The sequence below is a fragment of the Macaca fascicularis genome, chromosome 1 (genome assembly GCF_037993035.2).
Source record: "Macaca fascicularis isolate 582-1 chromosome 1, T2T-MFA8v1.1".
NCBI lineage: Eukaryota > Metazoa > Chordata > Mammalia > Primates > Cercopithecidae > Macaca > Macaca fascicularis.
The window spans coordinates 175,030,090-175,056,548 of NC_088375.1; the positions used below are offsets into that span (position 1 = coordinate 175,030,090).

Here is a 26,459-nt window from a genome sequence, read left to right on the forward strand (position 1 = left end):
TTTCAAAGCAGTTCCAAACATTTTATCATTCTAATGACATTGATTACACCTGAGAGGTCACTGGAACCTTCAAAGGCTCTTTATCTCAATAGTCCCATATGGGTGGCAATTCTTATTTAAACATTAAAAAAAAAATACATAAAACAGACAAATAAAACAAGTACCCAGAGAGAACAAATGACATTGTCTGAGGATAGTAAAGCAAGCACAGAACTCCAGACTATGGGGATTCTGTCAGGTAAGTGACGACAGATAAAACCTCAGGCCTCTCTCAGCTGGGGGCTCCCTTTACTAGATTGTGTCTCCTGAAAACGATCAGGACAGGCACACTCATCCTTGGGTTGAATAGGAGACATGAGCTTGTCTTTACAACGCTGTGAGCCTTGCAGCTGCTACTCAAGTCATCAGTTCCAAATCTGATCTACCATATCTTAGATTCTGTTCCAGAAGACTAACAGCAAATCTCACGTAGCCAAGATGTCAGTGTGGAGTTAAGCTCAGCTTCCAGTTAGGGGAAGATGTAAATAGAATTCCTTTAGAGCTGGAGATCCCAGTTTTGAATAAGATATCAATGAAGCCATAAGTCATGGTATGAAGCACCTGGTATAGCAGCCTCATCTTGACATGCTATTCTCTGTTTGAGCTACAGACTATCTCCTGATTTGTGACCTATGGCGTTTCTTTTCAGAAAATACACCACTGAACACTTAAGAAGTCAGAAAATATTTTTAAAGAAAAAACAATCGAACACATTAGAAAAAGAATGACAATCAGGATAAGATATAGACCCAGAGAGACCTTCATTTCAATTCTGCTTCTACCCTTTCTGTGTAGCCTTGGACAAATTACTTCAAACATCTCTGAAACTTGGTTTCCTATCACGGAAGGATAAAAACATGCATCCTGCAAGCAGGATGACTGTCAAGATTAAATGAGGTGTCTTATCTCAGGCTACTATAACGAAATGCCATAGACTGGGTACTTAAACAACAGAAATCTGTGTTCTCACAGTTCTGGAGGCTCAAAGTCTGAGATCAGGGTGCCAGCAAGGTCAGGGTCTAGTGTGAGCCCTCTTCTGGCCTGTAGAAATGGACTTCTTGCTGTGTCTTCACATGGCAGAGAGAATAAGGAAGCTCTCTGGTGTCTTTGTATAAGGGCCCATCAGACCTTCATAACCCATGAGACTAGGCTCCTGCCTTCATGGTTTCATCTAATCCTAATTATCTCCCAAAGACCCACCTCCATATACCATCACATTGAGGGTCAGAGCAAATTTTGCAGGAATACAAATACTCAGTTCACAACACAGGGCAACCTCTGCAGAACCTTAGTAAGCATCCCTCCCGTTTTAACTTTTATAATTTGTCACAGGAAGTGCAAGATACCTAATTGTGAGAACATCTCCTACACTGATACACTAAAATAATAATTGACCATTTACTGATATTTCGACAACAAATATCTCCATGTGCTATTTTTGAGACAGGACGAGACTATCCAGAAAAAGTCAAGAATTAAACTATACCATCTTTGTTTAAAGATTCACTGAGAACCCACAAGAATTCATGAGTGGATTTAATTCCTTGTGAGGGAGATTTCACAGTCATTAGTTTCAGAGGCTTGGATAGTGTGTACTGTACCACATTTTCCAAAATGCAGTACAAACAACATCACAGTTTTAAATCTGTCTGTTCCTAACAGTGTACCCTTAAGTTTTGTAAGCTTTCTGGATCTCTATTGCCCAATCTCTGTGGTTCATGAAGCATTGTTATAGGTATTAGGAAGATTATACAAAAAGCACCTAGCACAGTGTCTGGCACATTAAGAGGTTCACAATAAATGAAACTCTAATTACGGAGCTACTAGCTACCTGGCTATTGTAGTCCTAACCTTGAGACCATGAGCAAGTCATTTGGACACTCTGCTGCTTAGCTGAACAAATATCTCTTGAACGTTCAGTTGAGAAGTGGGAGCTAGACTTCTTGATTCTGGCATTTACTAGCCGTTTCATTTAGGCTGTTATTTAACTTCTTTATGCCTCAGGTTCCTCAACCATAAAATGGTGATAATAGAGTTGTTGCAGGGACTAAATGAGCATGCTTGATACACAGAAAGAACTCACGATGTACTGTTAATTACTATTACAGATAAAGAAGTGGAGGTACAGAGAAGAGTGTTTAGGCCACAAGAGCTGGCAGGTAGTCAAGACAGGATTTGAGCCCAGGTGGTCTAATGCCAGAGCCTGTACGCTCCTAGCCTCCACATCACATTCGTTCTTTATCTTGTATTATTTCAGCACTCAGAACCTCTCCACAAAGCCCCATGTGTGCAGAGTCTTTCGCAATTTGGTAGGAGGGAAAGTTCTGCCTCTCACCAGAAACTAGTATGTTTCCTCTTTTTGAAAATAAGAATTATGCAATTTATCATGTGTTCTTTTTTGTCTTGGCTGCCAGGAAGCTCAGAGCCAAATTATGTGTTTAATCACAGCCACCAAATTGTTTCCTTCTTCCTATATCTTTGTTCCTTATTTTCCCTTTTAATTCCTTTTTTATTTAATACTAACATTGTCATTTGTATCTCTTGTTGATAGAGGCCTTAAAGGTATTTGGAAAATGGTGGGATTGCCATAAGCTTTTAAAAATCTGAAATACACACGAAAAACTGAGGTTTTGAGGCTTACCTGTTTCATGTGCTCAAAGAAAAGTGGTCAAGGGGAAATTTAAAAGGAATAATTTAAAAGGTATTTTAAAGAAGAAATAAAAAACAAAAACAACTGAAAAACAGAACGACCAACACGAGCTGAGGCCAAGTCAAATGAAAACTGCAATAAATATGTCTGAGGCTAGAAGTGTTTGTGCTTTCCCTGGCTGGAACCTATCATTTCTTAATTATATCCTGTGTGTGTTTTGTAAAATGCGAGCTGCTGTCAAGAGGAAGGTTGGCCTCAGACAGGGGAGGAGCCACAGCCCACCCCCTGGTCTTCACATACCTGTACAGAAGCGAAATCCCCTGAGGCACAGGCACCCAGAATAGCAGCACCCACAAGAACAGACTCCACCTCTTGCGACAGGACCACAGGCATGCCTGCGCAGGACAAGGCCACACCTTGGTTAGGGAGCAGAGCCAGGGGAGTATGAGGAGCCAGCAAGCAGCCACAGTGGCAAAAACACCTGACATCAGGCAGCAGCAGCCCCCCTCCTGACTCCCCACAGTCCTCCCTTCCTTGTTCCTTGGGATTATTTGGTTCTAAAAGATTTCACTGCCTGTGCCTGCTGGTGCAGTAGCCAAGGGCCCAAGGGAGCCAACACCATATATATCAACTCATGAGACCTCAGTGCCCAGGTTTTTCAGGCTTCTGCAAGCTGCTACCTGCCATTTGATTCAAGTTCAGATCCAGAGATATTTATTAAGTGCTTTGCTGGCCTAGGGAATACTGAGATGAATCGCACTGTGCCCTGCTATTCAGGTTTCAGAAAGAGATGGATGACAGAGAGGAAGGCTAGTCTCTCTCTAACCAGGGGGATGGTTCTTTAACTGAGATGTGCTAAGGGAAGGAGGTAGCAAGACAGGGTATGATTCATCCCTCCAGGGGCTTCTCCCCTCTCTCAGGGTACATGCCACAGTCCTTACAGTGGCTGACAAGGGGCCCTCCCTCCCAGATCTGGCCCCACTTCTCCCCCTCTGATATCCTCCTTCTCTCCTTCCAGCCACATAGTCCTGGCCTCCTTGCTGCTTCCTGAGTGTGCTTCGGGGCCCTAACCCATGCTGTTCCCTGTCTGGAACACTTCCTCCTCGATGCCCACATGCTAACTGCCGGCCCCTCCTTCAAGTGTTTCTGCAAACATCACCTTCCTACTGAGCATTCCCTGGCCATCAGATTTAAAATTACAACTTCCCTCAATATTTCTTACCCCCTTAACTGCTTCATCCCAACATTGTATTTTGCTTCATTCCAACATTGTATTTTACTTACTTGTTTAACGTCTGTCTCCCCTGCAAGAACTTAAGCTACATGAGGGGAGGGACCCTGTTTTGTCTACTGCTGAATCCCTGGTATTAGACCAGTATCTAGCACATGGTGAGTGACTGAATGATGAGGGAACACATTTCTGGGGTAGTGGTCATCACAGATCACAGTGGAGACGAGGCTTAAACAGGCATCTGAAGGGTGAGCAGGGGTCCACCAGGCAGGGAGGAGCCCTCCGTATGCTAACTCCCAGAGGTTGAGGGTTCATGGTAGGTTTAAGATTAATAGAAATAATTTAGGATTCTTAGGTCTATAATGTATAGATTGGTCTGCTAATCCGGAGATGGCAGCAAACTTTACAGAGGTACCCTTGTGGTGTAAAACCTTCTTGTAGTCAAGCCGTAAGAGTTATTTTCCCAAAGCTTAAATTTCTTTTCCTATCTTGTCTGAGATTTTCCTGAGGCACTCTCTCTACATCCCATTACCTCCCCACTCAGTTCTTTCCTCCAGCTACCCAGAGAAAGAGGGCAGGGGACCAAATTCCCACAGACACCCCAGAGAATTTAGAAATACCAGCCCTCATCTGGGCCGGGGCTTAAGGCACTGCCAACGTGGTGTCGGGTGGGAATGCTGGGAGAAGCTCAGACCTGAGTTTGTTTCCTGGTTCCACTAGCTCTGTGTCCAGCAAGTCACTTACACTCTTTTAGCCTTGGTTTCCCCAAATGCAAAATGGGAATGATCATAAGATGTACCACACAGGTGTGTTGTGAGGCTTAATGAGAGGGCACATAGTTGGTGCTTAGCACATTTCCTGGCCTACAGTAAGCCCTGGAGAAATGATGGCTGCTACTGTTAGAATTCAGGTGGACGGCAAGTGAAGCCTCTCTGCATGTACTAGACCTGGGCTAAAAACTGGGTAAGTAGAGAAGGGACAGTAAAGGTTCCCATTAACCATCCAGAGGGGAAGGACAGATGCCAGGCGACACTGAAGGGCTGTGCTGACCCCAGCAGGAGAGAGCGCTACAAGCCTTTGAAGAATCCGAGGAATGGTACAGATGGGTGTGTGACTGTGACCACCCAGCCTACCCTATGGACCTGGGGAGTTTTTGAAGACAGTGCCTCCAAACACCATTTACTTCCCAGGCCTTCCTACCCTGCCAAAAGCTCCTCGAGTTGTGAGCAGGGAGGAACTACTCACAGGCCCCTCCCCTTGCGAACCAGAGACCTAAGTGAACCTGGTGAATCCCCTATTAGCTCTCAAGTTGCTGCCCAAAGTGCTCTGAACCCAGACTGCCAGAGTTTGAATCCTGGCTTCCCCACTGACTTAGGTGTGTGATCCTAGGCAAGTTACCTAACCTTTCTGTGCCTCAGCTTTCTCATCTGAAAAATGGGGTTCAAATTCCACCTATTTCAGAGCTGCTGTGAGAACTAAAATTGTTATTATAATAAGGCTCTTGAAATGGTGCCTGGCTTAGAGAAAGCACTAAATTAGCATTAGTTGTTATTCTTAAAGTTTACCTTACTTCTGAAGTCTCTCCTCACACCTGTTACCCAGGGTGAAATCAACCCACTGCTTCCATTTGCCTCTAAGACCAATCCGACCTCTTCCCTTCCTCCCTCCACCTACTCTGTGCCTGGGAGACTGGCCAGTGGGGATCACAGCTGTGGGCTCCTGCCCTCTGGGTACATCCTTGACTAAGCTTCTGCTGGGCTGCCCTCTTCACACATCCCACCAGGCTCAGATTGCCTGCTCCCTACCCTCACCCTTTCAAGCCCAGGGGTGGAAACGCTGTTAGTATCCTAAGGTACTTCTTGGTTGTCTGGGCTTCCAGCACCCTGCCCACAGTTCTGTACACTGACTCTTTATTCAACTTCCCTCCAGTTAACCTAATTGGAGGGTGTATCTGTTCTCTGCCTGGACCTGACTGACACTGACACATCTTATCCTCTGGTTCCCCACTCTACTCACTCTGGATATTGGTCATAAGACCAAGGGCACTTTTTCTGTGTTTTATAAAGAACCTCTTGGATGGACATGACTGTTCTTCTTAGCATCCCTGTGCCAACCTCAGGGCTTGGCGCGCTGGTGTGCTCAGAGAATGCTTTTGAGTGAATAAATGAAAGATCAAATAATTAAAATAATGAGTAAGACCAGAAGAGGGAAACCCCTACTGAAACTACCAGTACTAAAAAATAAAACTTAGAAGAAGGAACATTTAGTCCCAAGTCAGTGGGGCAAACTTACAATTACTTAGTACATACCAAGTATTTCTTGAAACCACAGTTAACCAAATGACCGGGGTACAAGGAGGTTCTTCCTCCTCATGTAGACAACATTCCCCAAGCTGGCAAAGCCCTGCTCTCCCTGCTTGTACAGAGCAGGCTGTTCTCAACATGGCAAAGATTCACTTTCAAAATAATAAATTGCTTTATTTTCCCCTCAAATTTCTTTTTGGCATGGGGCTTCCTAGATGGGACATTTACTGATCACCTACTTGGTCTAGGCACAGAGTTTGATGCTCACAAACTTGCGAGCATTTATTCCTCAGCAGTGATCTACATGAGGGAGATGAAAATTTTGTTTGTTTGTTTGTTTCAGAAGAGGGAACTGAGACTCAGAGAGGTAAAGTAACTTGCCCAAAGTCACAGAGCTGATCTGCTTCTTCCACTGTTCCACGCTATCTCCAAAAAAATCTCCCAAATTCCAATGTGTTTTTCACATGCATTTCTGAGAATCATGTTCCAGGTCAACAGTCCTCCCTAACTCTGTCTCTGTAGGAAAACTAGAGCAATACAATGTTTAAAGGCACCAATGACACTACCTCTATACTGGCTGCTTGTGTACGTGCCTTTTACAGGGACAAATGCAAATGTGTTCTTTTCTCTGAGTGCTGGGTGAAGGAGAGGAAGAGGGCGGCTTTGGCTGGAATGTGAACTATTTTATCTGATGCATTAATGAGTTTAGCAGAACCCAAAGCATTCAAAGGCAGATGCACTTTGCCATCACTTGTCAGTCACAGGCTCCCAAAGGCAGAGGAATTCCAGGCTAAAGAAAAGGTCCCTTTGTCTGGAACTGTAACTGGTCCATAGTTAGAGACAAAAGGTCCAGTTTCAATCGGAATCCAAATAACGATTAACAGCCTTTTCATTCAACAGCCTAGAGGAGAACAGTCTCCAAAGCAGAACTTTCTGTGAAGCCGCTGCACTCCCCACAACCCCCCCCCTCCCCCCCGCCCGTGCTTCTGAGTCAGCCCAGCGATGTAGGGCCTGGAAGATGACCCATTTTCTCAAAGTCCAGGGCTGCAGTGCCGAGTCAGTACCGGGGTCACTCACAGCTAGCTGTTCTGCTCTGGGAGGCCCTGTTTCCCATTTTCTAGAGTACTATGTTGTCCAAAGCTGATTTTCATCTTTCCTCTTGCATCCAGATAGGAAGCTTTTTGGCTATCAGAAGGCTGGAAATTGGGGCTGGGCACGGTATCTCACGCCTGTAATCCCAGCACTTTGGGAGGCCAAGGCGGGTGGATCACTTGAGGTCAGGAGTTCAAGACCAGCCTGGCCAATACGGTGAAACTCTGTCTCTACCAAAAAATACAAAAAAAAAAAAAAAAAAAAAAGAAGGCTAGAAATTGGAATGTCACAGATGAAATTTTAAGCTTGAAAGTTATCTGAACCAGTCAACTGATTTTTAGATAAAATGTTATGGTTTTTCTCCTGAGGGCAATTATAAGGCAATCTGGGCTCTTTTTATGTCTTTCCTCCTTCTGCTTTGAAGGGCCCACTTCTGTAGGGTTTTGGACACCTCAGGAAAGAGGGGTCATCATCAAACGGTTATAAACTTGGCAGAAAAGTCGAGAAACCTGGGTCAGCAGTACAATATAAAGGGACGGTGGGCCCAGACACACCACGGTTACAATATTGGTCCTGCCCCGTACTGCCTGTTTGACTTTAGATAGCCGATTTAATTCACCTACCCACCAATCAGCTTCCTTGTCTGTAAGATGGGGGCACCAATTTCTACCCTTTGGTGGCATGGGAGGATTAAGTGTCCACAGCGTGATTCACACTGACACATAGTAGGGGCTTGGTTAATGGTAATACTTTCTATATTTCACATCCCAATATTTCTGCCCTTAGACCGTATGCTTTTCTTACTGTCCTCAGACTTGTGCCTCAGTCTGCTTATCTCTAGGCTGGGAATAAATGACTTACTTAGTTTCATCTCATGATGTGCAGAGATCAATTACATCCATCGTGTTAGACAAGGCTCTCATGTGCAGGAATCTGCGTGGCTTGGAGGGGGAACAAGGATATAATGGGGCAGGGACTTTGACCTGCTCAGAAGTCAGAGGTAAGAAAGTAGGGGATGACAGATAAGAAAGGATCATGATAAATGTAGGTAGGATCAAGTGGGCTCTTATCAGGCTGCAGTTGGGACTACGGGACGGGTACAATCCTCTCCTACTTTCCCTCATCTTGCCCTGCCCTGGTGGTACCTGTCCACCCAGGGATGGGTCCTGGGAGAGAACACCAGTCCCCAGGAGACACTAGAGGGGCAAGGAGTAAAAGGGGCCTGGACCTCTGTCTCTCTGGACCTGATGCCTCCTCGTCCTCCTGGAAGACCTCCTGGAGAAAGCCTCCTGCCAATGGGGCCCCTTCCTTGGGTTCTAGGGGCTCTGATAAGGATCCTTCTCCTCCACTATCTGCTGATATCAGAAAGAGCTCAGCCCATTATTTGTGATTCTCTGCACCTCTATTATGATCCCTGATTCTGATGAGCTGAGAAGGAATCACAGGATTGCAGGGTCTTAGGGCTCAAATTCAGTCTGCAACCAGACCCACAGATCCTACAGCATCCAGTCTCTGCATTCTTTCTTCAAGACAGCTTTCTTATCACTTCTTCCAGACCACATGCCCTGAGCTGCCATTAGGTCCCAAACCAGACGAGGTGCCTCACTATGTTTCCATGATACCCTGTACTTTTCTCACTCTGAGCTTTTGCCATACTACCTTTAATATGCCTGTTTGCTGTTTCCCTTCCTCAATAGACCCTGAGTTCCTGGGTGGTGGGGAGCATGTTCATATCTTCAATATCTTTATTCATGTTCATATCTTCAATATCCTCCACAATATGTGGATCAGAAGAGGTACTCAAAACTGTTGTGTAAACGCTTGAATTAAGATCTAGTCCTGGCCAACTTCTCTTGTGTTATTTCTCACCATTATTCAATGGTTGGATATACATAGAAGTCATTTTCTCCATCCTGAATATAAAGACTTCGGGGTTATTTTAATAATCTAGCATACCACATATATCCTCCTAATCTCACCTCACCCAGAACTGGGCCATGCCCATTTGCTGCCAAGCCAAAAATGACCTTGTCTCCTCCTTCCCAGACTTACCAGTAACGTCCGCATGCATTTGCACAAAAAGGGGATTCTTGCTGAGGCCTCCACACAGGAAAAGAGTACTGATCGAGTGCCCTGCTGCCTCCATGGCTTCTATAATGAAGCGAGTCCCCAACTTGAAAGGAGAAGCAGAAGATAGCATCAGTATAGTTGCATAATTAAACACTAGGGAACACTTCTTAAATGTTTACTGAGTGCTAGACACTGTACTAAGAGCTTTACATACACTATCTCAGAAAGCTGACACTCACAGAGACTATGTTGTCTATGATCACACCATTAATTAAATCACAGACTGGGAATTTCAACTTGGGCCTGACTGATTCCAAAACCCTCTTAATTACACCATTTGCTTCTATCAGTAGTTAACACAACACTGACAAAAACAGTTGACAATGTCAACACAGTTAATGGTAACATAGTTCATTCAAACAGATATTTAATGAGTGTCTACTATAGCCCAGGCCCTGTATTAGGAGTGATTGCAATACTACTCTAAAACAGAGTCAATGGTATCTTGGTCAGTCTTCCTTTACTAAATGGGAACTAAAGGCTTTTTCCTTAGAAAAAGCACCAAAAAATCCAGCAGCAGAATCATGGAAAGAAGCCTCTAATTGCATAAAGAAGGTGATATCCAAGGCTTCAGGGTGGCTGCGGGCTAAAATTACCTTTGCTATTACCTGAAACCAGGTAGTGGTTCTCTAAAAGGAGGCTTCTGAGCCAAATTCATTCCCAGGTTGTTTCAGGGCTTCACCATATTTTCAATTCAGCCTTGTGTCTCAGTCCTTATGTGTTAATATCTTCCTAAAGCACATTATCCTCATCCCTGTGTTTCTAAGTTCATTAAACTCAGTAAAAACCGTTATTGTTTGAGAAGAGAACATTGCCTTAGAGTTATGGAAGTGAATCTTAATGCAGAATTCTTCAGTTTTAGATAAGATAGTTGAACATCTGTAAATTAACATCTGTAAATTAAGTAAATTAAGATGTAAATTAACATCTTAATTTACTTGAAAGTTCAAAAACTAGAGTTCAAAAATCAAAATTTATTTGGGATGAGGACTAAAAACAAGAAGATGAACTGTGATGTGGCCTTAAGGGGGCAGCCACATGATGATGCCTGAGAAAGGAGCTCCAGAAAGAATAGAGGAAGAGGATTTTTTGGTGGGTAGCGAGTCTTTGAAATGTTTAGAGATTGAGCAATTTGGGGAGATGTCAAAGTCCTAGGTGTAGACCTGGGAGTGAATTGCTAAAGGGGAGGGAAGAGAAGTCAGAAGAGATAAGAAAGTCAAGGATCTGGGAGGCCAATGTGTCTCTACAGATGGCATAGCCACCAAGAAGAAGGCATGAGCCAATATCTTGTTTTTTAGTGAAAGTGTGACAGTATTGTTCAGGTTGAAACCTAGGAATGTAGTGAGTTTAGCCAAGGTGAGGAATAGGGTTTTGGAAGTCAGCAGGATGCTGCCCTGACCTCACATCCTGTGGGGGTGGGGAGTAAAGGGTAAATGAAGCCTGCTTTGACAAGGCTGTCTAGGGAGCTGTCACCCCAGGGGATGGGGGAACCTGGGAACAGGAGTGGTCAGAGGGTGATCTGGGAACTATAGGACATGAAATGCTAATTGCTTTGGCATAAATCATGAGGGACAGGGGCAGTTCAGGAGCAAAAGACACAGCAGTTCTAGCCCAGAGGTCTTTAGGGTTTGTTGAAGCTATTCATGAATCTGGTAAAAATATGGATTAGGTAAAACCTGGGCCTCCAAAAACAATCCACAGATGTAGTGTGTTTAGAAAAATTCAAACATGTTGTGCCATATAAGGCCAGATCCTACATACTAACTAGGGCTGATCATTCCCAGATGTTCTTTGTTAAGCTTTTTGGGGTGTCATGAATCCCCTTGAGAATATGCCAAAACCTATTGACCTCCCCAGAAAAAAAAAGTCACATACAAAATAGTACTATAAATAATTTCAGGAGGTCTACAGATGCCTGAAGTCCACCATGGATCATTTGATGCCTGTGGATTCCAGGCAACCCCAGTCTGCTCTAACGGCATGAATCTGTAGTAGCTAAGAGCATGAGTTTTGAATTCAAAAAACCCAGGCTGGCATTTACATATTTCACATATTTCTTATATTTCACATATTTCTTATACCTTAACCTTTCTATAACTCAATTGCCATTTTTTTTTGCCATGTGAATAATAGTATCATATTCACTTAGTTAAAAATTCTATAGATTGTCAGAAATGTCAACACGCAAAAAAATTAAAAATGTGGTATTAGGCTTGATGAAATCTAATAATACCTACCATATAAGGCTGCTGCTGTAGGCAGTAAAGGTAAAACTTGTAGAAGAGTGTCCAGTTCACGAAAGGTGAACAAGGAGAGTTCTTCTGGTTATCAGCTACATGCTAGGCACTCTGCTATGCACTTTAATAGCATCTCTAATCCTAACGCAAATGTGAAACCTGCATATTGTTATTCCCACTTAGGAGATATATAATTTGACTAAGCAATACAGTCTGTATGGGATGGGAGAATAGCTGTCTCCTAATTTGTATGGAAATGTCAGGCAAAACTGGTATCTTTGATATTTCTAAAACCAGGGACTTAGGGGCACGCGATTAGCAGGCCTGAGACAAGAATAAAACAAAGCACATTTCCTGGGAAAAGGAAAGAAATGATCCAAGTAAGAGGCACTCCCTCCAGAGGGGCTGTGACAGATAGCCTGTCTCTCCCCAATGTGGTATTGTCGGCTGGAATTTCCCACTCAGTCTGGCGGTTCCTTAAAGGACCTCCCCTTTCGGTGTCCCAGACTCCAATCTGTGTAATACTCCACCCTACTGAAATGTCCCACCAAAGGGCTTTGTGTGAAAATGATTTTGTGCTCACCTTTCTGGAAAAAATGTTTTCACAGAGAAATTTAAATTAAAATTAGGCTATTCCACTGGGAATGTACAGAACCGAATGCAAATCAAGAGACTTCAAATGCAAATAGTACCTTTTAAGGGTCTGTTCTGCAAAGAAAACTATAGATGAACAGGCTATGGATAAACTGCGTGGTTGACAGGTCTTTCAATTAAGCATGATCAAGAGAGAATTTTACTTCATGGAGGGTTTTGCACAGTCCCAAGTTAACTTGATTACAATCCTCTTTAATTTCATTTCATCCCAACAAAATAGCACCCAAAGATATGACTACATATAGAGAGAAATTTGCTTAACTTTCAGATGACCGACAACAAATACGTGCTCTGGCAATCTTCAGGGCTAATGAAACAAAATATTTTTTCCGAAGTTGAACATGATGGGAAAATATCTGTTACCAGAATACCTCATTAAAATGCACATTTTTTTTGCCTAAAAGATCAGCACACTGAGATACATTTGCAAAACAGACTGAAACCCTCACAATTCACTTGACTCCACAAAAAAGCCTTATCGAGAAAAATCTCTGTCTTAAAATGCCTTCCTTTCATGGTATTATAAAGGTCATTAAGACAATGGACAGAATAAATATGATAGCTTTTAATACATGTACGGCCCATTAAATACAAGATTGATTTTCCAAGTGTGTGGTACTTGAGAAAATGTAGCTGGCTTTTTTTCTTCCCCTCTCCTGCCTTCTTTAAGTTTAACCTCATTTATACATTTCTGGACTTCTGCTGCAGTACTCTTACCAGGAAAGGGACCTCTGTGAGACAATCCTGGCCAAATTAACGTTATTTTCTAATATATGTTAAGTAAAAATGATTCTTAGGAATATCTGAAAGCTTATTTCACCCATGTAGCTTTTACAAACAGATCAAACGAAAATGCAGCATGGTAAAGTGGAAAGAGCAGGAGCCTGGGTGTGAGATGGAGAAAGGTTCAGATTCCAACTACCACCCAGTAGCTGTTTGACCTTGGCAAATGGTCCTCCCTTTGTCTGTAAAATGAGAACAAACCCATCTACTTACAGGGTTACAATGTTAAGCTACCAGTAGGCAAGGTACTCTGTTTGGTGCCTGGCACACAGTCGTGTCTGACGAAAGGTAACTATCATTACCACTATGTGATGGTGCCCCTTGGTCCATCCTGTTTGGCCTCATCCTTCATGTCCTCCCCTTAGCATGTGCTCAAAAGGGGGAGTATCACACCATTCTGATTTTCCAAGATTATTCATTTCAATATAAACTATTCATTCCACTATGGGACTCTTTTATACAATAACATTAACCAATCAGAAAACAAAAGTTCCTCAGTACAGTCGTGTGTCCTTTAACCATGGGAATACACTGCGAGAAATGCATGGTTAGGCGATTTTGTCATGCAAACATCATAGACTGTACTTCCACAAACCTGGATGGTATAGCCTACTACATACCTAGGCTATGTAGAGTATGGCCTATTGCTCCTAGGCTGCAAACCCATACAGCACGTTACTGTACTGAACACTGTAGGCAACTGTACCACAATAGTAAATATTTGTGTATCTGAACATATCTAAACATAGAAAAGGTGCAGTAAAAATACAGTATTATACTCTTATAGGACCACTGTCATATATGAAGTCCCTCGTTAGCCAAAACATTATGTAGCAGATGACCGTACTTCACATGTCTAGTTTTGTTTCAGAATGCTGGGGGTTCAAATCCCACCTCTGCCACCAACTATATGGCCCTGCACAAGTTAATTAATCATATATAGGCTTAGGTTTCCAGTCTGTGGAACGGGGATTATAATATCTACGTAATAAGGTTAAATTAGATAATTTGTGCAATGTATCTAGCACAGTGCTTGGCAAATATAAAATACTTCTTAACTTGGCCAGGCGTGGTGGTTCATGCCTGTAATCCTAGCACTTTGGGAGGCCGAGACGGGCAGATCACGAGGTCAAGAGATGGAGATCATCCTGGCCAATATGGTGAAACCCCGTCTCTACTAAAAATACAAAAAATTAGCTGGGTGTGGTGGCGCACGCCTGTAGTCCCAGCTACTCTGGAGGCTGAGGCAGGAGAATCGCTTGAACCCAGGAGGCAGAGGTTGCAGTGAGCCGAGATGGCGCCACTACACTCCAGCCTGGCAACAGAGCAAGACTCTGTCTCAAAAAAAAAAACAAAACAAACAAATAAACAAAACCCAAAAAACCCTCTTAATTCATTTATTATCATCATAATCATCATTATCATTATTATAAAACCAGACAGCTAAATAATTATCTTTAGTACTGATGCACACTTTTTTTCTATTTTCATCTTACTATTCATTTCCTGCATTTTTATAGCTGTCAGAATTGTGTGCTTTTGACCAAGTTTCCATGCATAAAGACATCTGACTGATTTCACTGAATTGGCCAAGCTATTAGACCAACAAGAAAATTGCTTCAGGAAGATATAGTAAAACTAGTGTATAATCTAAAAGGGCTGTTTAATCAAGTTGACTGACTCTATACTTCTATGCAGTTGCATTAAAGAAGGTATATCCCTTCAGTATTAGTATTATTACTATTTGGGAAGTTCCATTCTTTATTGTACATACGTGGTGCCTGGATAAATCTGAGCATTAAAAAAGCACTTCTGCTGGTGGTGTGAATAAGTATACATATCATTTAAAGGAATAAAGTTATGAAAACAGTTGTGTGAAGAAACAGAATAATTGAATATCATATATGTACATATAGCATTAAACATATTTGCTTAAACAGGTGTTACTGAAAAATAAATTTTGAATCAAAATTAGATAAACTGATTTTTTCTTTCTGTTAATTCCTATTCTCTTTTCAGAAGTGGCTAAGCCTCACTGGATTAACTTAATTTCGGGTACATACCTGCTGTGAGACCCTGAAGGCCATGATCTACTCTCCTAAAATGCACTTTGTAACATATGCGCACACACAACCTTCTGGATGTGATTTCAGGATTAGAACCCTCTTGTAGCCCATCCATAGCCACCTCTAGATAAGAAGATTCCTTAGACAATCGTTAAGCTTTTAGGATTTCATTTCCAATTTTGATTTATCTTTAGCTTAGAAACTCCTAACATTTTAGATGTAAATTCCCCTCTTCCTCCCTAATCATCCTAACCTCACGTTAAGCAGCTACTTATCAAAAAACAAACACTTTCATGTTCTAAGGAAGCTTCCTATTTAAAGGACCCCTATCATGAATCCTTTTGCAAAGTGAACAATATAATGTATTTTATAAATCAGACATTCTTAACAACCTTTCTTAATGCAAGCATACATAGCATCTGCTTGCTTGCTTCTATTTAATTAAATTTAGAAGACAAATTAGATAAATGACAAGTATAATCTTCACAGATTTTAACTCCTTTCAGCTTTTAGTTACGTGAGGTTATTAGTTAAAGCAGGTGAGGCCTTTCATCAACATTTCCTTCCAGACATACAAGAATTTCTTTTTTGCAAACAATCTTTTAATTAAGAATCTCTGTCACAAAAGCATGTGCTGTATCTTGGGGAGCCGGTGGCCTAGGGTATACTGATGGCTCCAAGTCTCTCTAAAAATGGCATTACAGTATCTTACAGCAATGGCTTGAACTGTGGCCAGGTAGAGAATGGCAAGATCATCGAGGTCCTGAGACAGTTTCAATCCGGTGACCTATAGGGATGAAGGGAAGAAAAGAAGAAGATGGTCAAAAGAAGCTGCCGTGGATAAAGACAGTTCCCATGAAATACGTTCAGATGTGTTTTCTTGCCGAAACAAGTTCATATGCAAATCCCCTTTTTGTGAGCAGAACGTGAAAAGCCTACTAAGTTGTTTAATCTCCAGACCTGGGAAAAACTATCCCTTCCTCCCCAAAAGAAAATACTCTGACCTTAGATTAAACAAAAACAAAACAAATACCACAGGAAGATTATGTTTGATATTTCTTAGACTATAATTAAATACCTTTTATTTTAAAACATTCTCTTTTCTTACAGATACCTATTTTCTGAGGCTTACAAGAAATCAACACGTAACAGTGGCATTCTAGTACAAGATGATCTTGTTTTGTGTTCTGCTACTGTCAGAATTCAGTGTAACAGCATTCAGTGTCCAATCCAGGGTAAAATAATACATCTCCTACAAATATTATAACTACTAGGGGATAACTTAGAATCTGTGGGTTGCAAGGGAATCCCATTAAAGTCAATAAGAATCAGATGTTTATATGGAGTATGTCAATCTCTGAGAGAGTCCAGAACTGAACAGGATGCTGGATTTGTATGCCATCAGGACTTACTCACAGTCCTGCTTTCATGTCTTCTACTCATCAAGATGTTCTCTTAGGACATTTCTAGAGGCTGCTGGGTTCTTCAAGACGAGCCCAGTGTTTGTAGGCATCAGCAGCACAGTTCACTTTAGATTATCACATTATAAAATTAATTCACCAACATTCATTTACTCGGTTCCTATGGTGTGTGTTGTCCTGAGCTCAACCAGGTATGGACATGCAGTTTGCATCAAAATAGGGGAGCTGAGTGGTCTATGTAGGTCCCTTCCTCTATCTTCTCTGGCCCCATTTAATTACTCTCTCCAGATTTCACCCTCAAGCCCACTGCAATTGGCCTATGGCAGGGCACAGGTACCATTCAGTTGCCCAAACCAGGAAACTCGGGAGCCCTCTTTTTTTGAGACAGAGTCTCACTTTGTCTCCCAGGCTGTGATCTCGGCTCACTACATCCTCCGCCTCCTGGGTTCAAGCGATTCTCCTGCCTCAACCTCCCCAGTAGCTGGAATTATAGACATGTACCACCACATCCGGCTTTTTTGTATTTTTAGTAGAGACGGGGTTTCACCATGTTGGCCAGGCTGGTCTCGAACTCCTGATGTCATATGATACACCTGCCTCAGCCTCCCAAAGTGCTGGGATTGCAGTTGTGAGCCACTGCACCTGGCCAAAAGCCATCTTTCTTGACCTCCCCCTGTCTTCCCATATTTAAGCAGTCTCCAAGTCTTATATGTTTGATCTCTCAAATCTCTTTTGAATGCATCTCCTTTTCTTGATCCTTACTGTCATTCACTTCCTTAATTCAAGTCACCATTACGTCCTTCCTAATTGCTGACAGAGGCCCTGAGGAAATCTCACTGTTTCTAATTGTGCTCCTTTCCACACTGGAGCTAGACCGACTGTTCTTAAATGCAAATCTGATCATGTTACTCCCTGTAAAACATTCTCCCCATTGCCCTCATTTCACAGTAGAAATGCCTTCACTGTCTCGTGTGCTTCTTTCTGGGCTCGCCCTTGCTTCTTCTCCAGTGTTTACTCTTGTCCTTCCTCGCTCTGTATCCTATGCTCCAGCTATGCTGAATTATTTATCTAAGTCTGTTGATGCGAGGATTCCTACATTCAGTAGAGCTACCTGCTGACAGTTTTTCTTGGCAAATAATTGGGCAATCAGATTAGAATGATGGCTTTGATTTTTTAATACACAAGTAGATAGAAAATTAAAATGAGACACACGAGAAGAACTCTGGGGCTATGTCATCCTAAGCCATTAACTGTGAAAGAACATCCTTCACAAAGTTTCCTAGAGACCTAAGCATATAGTAAGAATTCTGGAACTCAGAGAGAACATGAACCATGCTGACATTATAGAACTTCATTTCACAGTGAGGAAATAATGTGCCTAAGGGAACACAGAGAATGGACACCAGAATGTAGGTGTCCTGATGGTCTTTGTCTTACTCACCAAAACTCTAATGCCCAGTGCTGTGCCTGGAACATAGTAAGCACTAAGTTAATATTTGCTGAGTGACAATTCACTCAGCACTGTGAACTGTGAACCAGTGACAATTCAATGCTTCTTTTCTACTTTTAGATACCACTTTCTCTTCTTAGGTCCTATCCTTCTTTGTTACATTCTACAATTATAGGTGGACAAAGTTCACTGCCTCGGCTCCTCCCACAATCAGAGAGGAAGAGACCATGCCCCAAGAGAAAAGAATACTGGAAGAACACTTTTAGTCACTTGCTCCATGCTCCCAGCTGCCCTCCCCCGTCCCTAAACTTACCCTTTCTCATCTAGAAAAGTGGCTTTTATGAGAATAGGGTAAAAGGAAAGGTTCCTGTAGCTCATATAGAGCCTTTGTGTGAACTTGAAAAAGGCACCCCATCTGGAAGAATGAATTATAAAAAGGTGCAGAGTAAGCAGGATTTCAGCCTAGTCATAGCCCCCTGAGCTGAACACTTTCTGTGAGCTGCCTGCACCATGCAGGCATGCAGTGGTCCTGGCAATGATTACTAGGCATGAACACCAGTCATGAGCTGAGCACCCCTGAGCTGAACACTTTCTGCGAGCTGCCTGCACCATGCTGGCATACGGTGGTCCAGGCAACGATCACTAGTCATGAACGCGATTCACACACGGTTTCTCTGTCTCTCCGGTACTGGCCTGGCCTCAGCAGCACCTCTGCTATTAGGTCTCCTAGGGAAGTTGCTGGGCCATGGCTTAGCGTACTGTTCTAGAGCCTGTCCAGGAGGCTGCCTCTCTTTGACTTCCTCTCTCTGGTCATCAATAGGAAGTGGATTAAGCCATGATCCTCTGTGTGGCTGACTGACTCCTAAAGACCAGATTTGGATAATTTGTGCTAGAAGTGTGGGTAAAATATGACTTTGTATATAAGATGCATTACCCAACAGTATTTATTAGGAACCCCAGTGCCTTGTGTAATAATACCGATAATGTAACGGGTTCTGATATCCTTCTCAATTAGTAAGAATCCATAAGAGAGAAGAAAGGGTGTGATACAGCTGGATTTAACTTCCTTAATCACCAACAGACATCCAGGAGAATTTCCAAAAAGCATTGATATTCAAGCAAAAAGATATCATGGACCCTTTTCTAAATTTCCAGTGCCTCCAGAGCTCAGAAATCATAGAGGAGAAAAGGGAGGATAATTTTTTTCCCCAGAAACTGAAAATGACATAATCAATGTAATTGAGCACTAAATTTAAATCCTGAGCTTGCTAGCAGCTATGGCAAAAAGGGACATATGAGGGTGAAATAGCTTTTTTCTGATAAATAAAACATAACTATCCTTGAAGGGAGACAAAATTATTCCTGGGAAGAAATTCTAGAAGAGATTTATTGCATGGATCGTAATATAGAAGGTATTCAGTATCAAAAGGGAAGCAGCAAACAGAGTTCTCACACAACCATTTCCAATATTCCCTCACCACTAACCCTAGAGTCATGGTATTGAAATGTGACTTAGTGAAAGATATTTATCTCTTAAGTGCAAAGACACTGAGGTCTGAGGTCTTTGCTTCCTTGACATCTCATCTGATATGCAGATGATCTTTAAGACCATTTAATTTTCTCTCAAATACCAGGGACCTCAGCCCAGTCAACCCATGACGGAACTTCGCAGGGAGTGCCACGTAGACTGCCTGAGAGGCTACAAAGGACCCTTGGGGAGCTGTCTTGGAAGGGAGGTGGTGACAGTGCCCTGGGAGTGCCAAAGAAGTCCTGGGGAGGCACAGCTTTGAAATGTCTGAAAAGGCTAGGATAGACCAGATGAACTGATTCCCTAGCTGGAGGCTCAACGGTTCCATTAAGAGGAAGTAGAGAGGAAGCATGAGTAGAAGGAGTGTGTTTATTGATGTCCCTGTCCCTATTTTGAATGTTTGGGCGAGACAGACAAATGTGTAGGGAAGCCCGATGGGAGAGTTGCAAGGGTAAGCACATTTTATCTATTTTGGCTACTGTGTAATGAAGAGAACTGTAAGAAAAAGCGCTTATAATTAATATTTGGGTGTATGAAAATACAATGGCCAAAACAATGCAAGTAACTGCATTGCTTAATTTTAACCTCCTAGATTATGAATATAAAGCACTTATGTAAATATTGGGAGTTGTGAGGTTAGAAGTGTATGCCAATAGAAAGAAAGAGCTTTAGAGGAAGGGACCTGGGTTTAAATATTGACATTTTCTCTAATTTAGCTGCATGACACTATATGAATTTTGTAACCTCTGTGAGCTCAATTTTTTCATCTGCAAAAAAAGGGATAATACCTCAAATTATTTTTGTGAGGATTACATGAGGTATCATTTGCAAAGTGAATTACTTTCTTCAGTAAGCTGTACTGAGTCTACAAGAGCTACACACTCCTGTAACTCTTATGGTGCCAACTGTGCACATAGGTGGCACTTAAATGTTCATTTTCTTAATGTGGCACATATATACCATGGAATACTACAGAGCCATAAAAAAGAATGAGATCATGTCCTTTGCACGGACATGGATGAATCTGGAAACCATTATCCTCAGCAAACTAACATAGGAACAGAAAACCAAACACCACATGTTCTCACTCTAAGTGGGAGTTGAACAATGAGAACACATGGACACAGGGAGGGGAACATCACACACTGGGGCCTGTAGCGGGGTGGGGTGGAAGGGAGGGAGAGCATTAGGACAAATACCTAATGCATTCGGGGCTGAAAACATAGATGACAGGTTGATAAGTGCAGCAAACCACCATGGCACATGTATAACTATGTAACAAACCTGCACGTTCTTCACATATATCCCAGAATGTAAAGTAAAATAAAAAAATAAAGTAAATTCATTTTCTTTCTCTTTCTCTTAAAAAGTGTTCATTCTCTTTCTCTTGAATTGCATGAAAGGCTCAATCCCATTCATTTATTGGGATATGGGAATAATGTATGCCCTTCATTATGCTATGGGTACTACTGAGGATATGAATGAGGGCCACTGGAGACTAGTGACTGTTCAGTGTAGGGAAGCCAGGGCAGAAGTTGATCATCAGCACTGGGACCATAATGTTAAAGGTACAGGCATGCAGGAGTATGGAGAAGCCCCTGAGTGCCCAGGGACACAGAGTGGGGGGATTCTTGCAAGAACTCCTTGAGGAAGCCTTAGTACTTATCAATCTACACACTTCCATTCATTGTAAAAAGAAGAGACAGATGGTCACTGTCCACCATGGACTTCGGCTTAAATCTGGCAACTTAGTAGCTGTCTAAACTACTGCATCTCCCCTCAACTCTTTCCTGGGATCCTAGTCCAGTGTAGGTTTCCAGGGATGCTACTCTAGATTTACTGAACCTCTTTCCTGGGATCCTAGTCCAGTGTAGGTTTCCTGGGATCCTACTCTAGATTTACTGAACCTCTTTCCTGGGATCCTAGTCCAGTGTAGGTTTCCTGGGATCCTACTCTAGATTTACTGAACCAGCAATTTGCATTTTACCACGGTCCTAATGCACAATAAATTGTGGAAATGACTGCTCTAAACCTTGGTATTATAAATTATAGGTTCATAGGTTCTAAAATAGTTGAGATTATCAATAAACATATTAGCAATTAAATTTTTTCCTACCTAGTTGTTAAAGGAAATTGATTATATATACAAATAAGAAAAAAAAAAAGGCTTAAAAATAGTTTCCCAAGGGATCTCTAAAGATTACAAAAGACAAGAAAATGGGATTCACAAGTCCTGAGATTTTTCTATGGTGATCAGAGCCTGATGGGGGTATCCAAGGCTCGGGGGAATTCACTGAAAGCTTTCCAGAACACAATGGAGAGGGAGAAATGCTCTGTTTGCTCAGTCAATAATGAAGGTGGAGCTGATGGAAAAGGCAATGAGGAGGATCACAGAAAGATTTATAGGAAGCCTCTGGAGGGAGGAGGACATTGGAGGACAGGTCTGAGATAATCACTGCCTTGGAAGAGAAAGGGGGACAAATCTTCCCAAAAATATTTAGAGGTTTCAGTAAGTGTCTGGAATCTAGGCTAACACTTGGCATTGCCTACATCCCATCCACATTTGAGAAATGCAGATGACTGTGCTACCACAATGCTGTAAGCAGAATCTTAAACATGTCCCCTCAATATTCTGTACCCTGGTTATTCAATCAAACACTAACTGAGGCCCTGTTGTAAAGGAACTGGGCAGATAAAATTATTTAATAGCCAGATGACCTTAAAATAGGGAGATTATCCTGGATTATCTGGTTGGGTCCAGGGTAATTACATGAGCTCTTAAAAGCAGAAGAGAGGCCAGGTGCGGTGGCTCACGCCTGTAATCCCAGCACTTTGGGAAGCAGAGGTGGGCGGATCACGAGGTCAGGCGATCGAGACTATCCTGGCTAACATGGTGAAACCCTGTCTCTACTAAAAATACAAAAAATTAGCCGGGTATGGCGGGCGCCTGTAGTCCCAGCTACTTGGGAGGCTGAGGCAGGAGAATGGCATGAACCCGGGAGTCGGAGCTTGCAGTGAGCCGAGATTGCGCCACCGCACTCCAGCCTGGGCGACAGAGTGAGACTCCGTCTTAAAAAAAAAAAAGAAAAAAAAAAAAGCAGAAGAGAAAGGCAGAGGAGTCAGTTAAGAGACACAGTATGAGAGGAGGACAGGAGAGATGAAGCAGAAATAGAAATCAGAGTGGTTCAAAGCATGGGATAGATTTGACCCATCATTGCGGGCTTTAAAGATGGCGGCAGGGGTGACAGGCCCAGAAATGCAGGAGGCCTCTGAAAGCTGAGAAGGCCCACTGGCTGACCTTTAGCATGGACACAGGGACCTCAGTCCTACAACTGCATGGGACTAAATTAGGTCAACCACTTGAATGAGTGTGGAAGCAGATTTTCCCCAGAACCTTCCAATAAAAACCTTTGATTTTGGCCTTGTGAACACTTTCTTTGGTTACAGAGGAACCAGCAGAATCAACCTAGATTTCTGACCTGCAGAACTGTGGAAGAATAAATTTAAGCCACCAGATTTGTGTAATTTATTATAGCAAGCAAAAATGATGGATGGACACTGCCCCTCATGACCTTACTCTATTGGTGAATTCTACACCACACAAGACTACTTTGTTTGCTGTTTACCCAAAGCACGAGGCCCTTCACACTTTGCCTTGCTTCTGAGGTGTTTAAGTCTAAGCCATTTTGATACGCTCATACACTGTTTCTCAAAGCTGCTCTGTACAACTCTTCTGGCCTGTACTTGCTGTTGTCTAACCCTGTCTTGGATCTGCACACCAAGATTATACATCATGGACTCTATCCTTGGTCCTCTGGCCTTAGTTCCTTTGTGTTGTTTTGTCTTGGACCTTCCCAGTAGATTCCACCTGATTCGCCCCTCAATCTTTTATCATGCCACATGACCTTGGGAAACACTCCTGCCCGTAGTCCATTCCGTGGTTTTATCTGTTGTTTAGTGTATAAAGATAAAGGAGCAGTAAGAAAGGAAAGTCTGATTCTGTGATAGAATTTAAAAAGTCATTAAAATGAAAAAGGAAGATGCCAGGCACATTAAAAACAAAGCAGAAGCAATGAAAACAACAACAATGACAAAGATCTAGTTTTTTTATTTTTCTTTTTCCCCAAAGAATGTCATTGACCCAGGTTTGAATTGACTGGTTCCAGTTCCACTTATACTGTTTTCTCCTGTGGGTAAGCTACTTAAACTCCCTGAGCCTCGGTTTCTCTCTTCTTTTAAATGGGACGACAACATTGTCTTGCAGGGTTGTTGTGAAGGTTGTTGATGATACATGTAAAGCATCTACCATGATGCCTGGTGCATCAGGTGCCTGAAAAATGGTATCTATGAAAAATCACAACACCAGCTGACAAATTAGTCACTTCAGTAAAATATATATATTTTTTCAGTAAAGTATATATTTTAAATAAAATATAAATATGTAAATTTATATATAAATACACAAATAAAAAATATATTTGTTCAGTAAAACATATATATATATATTCAGTAAAATTTGTGACCAATTTGTACACCAGTTTGGTATTGTGATTATATATATGTAATCAGAAAACCAGTTAAAGACACTGAGAATATTAAGCTTTGTTACAGGATTTGATTTTTCATAAGCAAAAATATGTTAAAAAAAAAAGGCTGAATAAATCAGCGTTAAATAACAGCGAAAACATCCACAAACTCATATCAGAGTCCATGTGTTTCCAAAGCTTATAAATGAAAGCTTATAAATGAAAGCTTATAAATGAAAGCTTATAACTTGAAAGCTACTTCAGTTAGCTCATGAGCTTCCAGCTCTATCATCCATCTCCCTATCAGAAAAGTCACAGGGGTGCAACCTCTGCTTTCTCTTGACTCTTGCAGATACCCTGAGTTGGTGACTCCTTCCACATCTGGATCTGTTTAGCGATGCCTACAGCTAGCTGGGATTCATTCCCTTGGGAACTGGCTAAGATCTCCCAGTGCTTCCTCCCTGACTTTCCTGGTTTTCCACATACACACTATCTCTGTGCTTGCTTTGAAGAGTTGTTGGAGCAGCACTCAACCTCTCCAGCAGTTTGAGTAGCACACGCTCTGATGTTAGAAGTCACAGCTCTTCAAAGAAGCAGAAAATCACTTTTTGTTCTGGGTAGTTTGTTACTTTTAACATGAAGCAGAGAAAATATGTTTCAACCAATGGTGAATAGGGTGCATTTGGTGTGTTTTCGGGGCCAGATATGTCTCCAAGGTCATTTGCTTTGTTGAGTAGTTATTTCAGGAAAATAATTTTTCAAAATCCCAAACACCACAAAACAAAGGCCATGCCAATTTTTTGTGAATAGAAACTGCTCATATATATGAGAAGGCAAGGACTCTTCCAGAATTCCTATAACACTAGCTATTCCATAAGGTGCACCAAATTTGAGTTTCCTATTGTACTGATGAGGAAACTGAGGGCCAAGGACTTGAACAAAGAAGATCAATCTCAAGACCTGTATGAAACTTGCTTTCTGCAAGGACCAAGGGCCTAGTGGGCTTCTTTGGCTGGCTGTTTGGGCTGGTGAGTCCAGTCAGTTCTGGGGCTAAAGTGGGAGGCCCATGGCTGGCCGCTCAGCATTCAAAAGCCACACAGGATCCTGTTGGCCATCTCTTAATGTGCAAGTAAAGGCCACCAAGCAGGACCTGCCAATTCAAGGGCATTACTGTGCTGTCTGTCCATTGTGCCAACACCTGCCATCTGGCGCTGACAGCGACCCTGCAAAGAAGCCTGGGTCACTCTTGCTTCCTTGTGGGCAGATCAGCTGCACAGAGTTAACCCGCCAAAGGTCATACACTGGTATATCTTCAAGACAAGTTCAAACATAAGTCCGATTTCAAAACCTGAGCCCTCTTTACTGCTTTGCAGTGGTAAAAACCATCCAACAAAACATTTAAAATAAAAACAACCACCAAGAAAAAAAATCCCTAAAACATGCAACTATTCCTGATGGTGAGTATTTATCTTCAACTTTTTTTTTTTTTTTTTGAGATGAAGTCTCATTCTCTCGCCAGACTGGAGTGCAGTGGCGCGATCTCAGCCCACTGCAACCTCTGCCTCCCGGGTTCAAGGGACTCTCCTGCCTCAGCCTCCTGAGTAGCTGGGACCACAGGCATGTGCCACCACGCCCAGACAATTTTTTGAATTTTTCGTAGAGATGGGGTTTCGCCATGTTGGCCAGGATGGTCTCGATCTCTTGACCTGGTGATCCACCCGCCTTGGCCTCCCAAAGTGCTGGGATTACAGGTGTGAGCCACCAAGCCCAGCCTATATTCATCTACCTTTATGTGTGACCATGTCATTTTCTTACTTTAAAAGTAAGCAATTTTTTTTTGGGGGGGTGTCTGTCTTGTTTTTAATGAACCTAAAATCATCAGCACTTACTGTTTTGAGACTGACTGTTATTACCTAAGCTTCTGCTTCTTTTAAATAATCATATTGCAGCCCTCACCTTTCTGTGCTTCGTTTATCAACTGGAAAAGAGAAATGTTTACATAGTGGGGTACTTAGTCCAACCATGCTGTTAGGCTGCTCATCCCCCACCTCCTCCACCTCTCTTTAGTCCAGTGCTTCAGGCTGATATTGTATCATCAAAAGAAAAATGAGACAGCTAGTCACATGATAGGAGTCAATTGTTACCAGAACAAAAAGGAAATGATACTATGAAGCATAAGGAAGAGATTCCTGGGTTATGTCCTGTTCCTACTTATGAAGGTAGGCACCTAGTGTGGAAGGCATTAGGACCAGGTCAAACCGCAAGTGGCTATTTGTTTTGAAATCTGAGTCAGTGAGGGTGGGAAGGAAACTAGTACCTTACTGAGAAGAGACAGGGTCAGAGTTTAAA

General features: G+C 42.3%; 1 protein-coding gene and 1 long non-coding RNA gene across 34 annotated transcripts in view; one reads left to right on the forward strand and one right to left on the reverse strand.

The window, feature by feature from the left end:
- The window catches only part of FGGY (FGGY carbohydrate kinase domain containing), a 452,310-nt gene that overhangs the window by 86,771 nt on the left and 339,080 nt on the right, over positions 1-26,459 (reverse strand). For 22 of the 30 annotated variants that reach the window (XM_065521686.2, XM_065521719.2, XM_074005618.1 and 19 more), the window contains 3 exons: positions 15,898-15,972; positions 9,368-9,488; positions 2,990-3,084 (listed from right to left, as the gene is read on the reverse strand). In XM_065521686.2, the coding sequence (XP_065377758.1) occupies positions 2,990-3,084; positions 9,368-9,488; positions 15,898-15,972 (291 nt within the window). The remainder of the gene's footprint in view (positions 1-2,989; positions 3,085-9,367; positions 9,489-15,897; positions 15,973-26,459) is intronic. The other 8 variants (XM_065521707.2, XM_074005565.1, XM_074005573.1 and 5 more) reach the window with 2 other exon arrangements.
- Positions 1-26,459, forward strand: part of LOC123568601 (uncharacterized) — a 107,050-nt gene that overhangs the window by 54,147 nt on the left and 26,444 nt on the right. For 2 of the 4 annotated variants that reach the window (XR_012419600.1, XR_012419599.1), the window contains exon 3: positions 15,139-15,246. The exons of the other annotated variants lie outside the window; for them this stretch is intronic. This is a non-coding gene — a long non-coding RNA (uncharacterized lncRNA). Of the gene's footprint in view, positions 1-15,138; positions 15,247-26,459 lie in introns of those variants that run through there. 4 annotated transcript variants of the gene reach the window in all.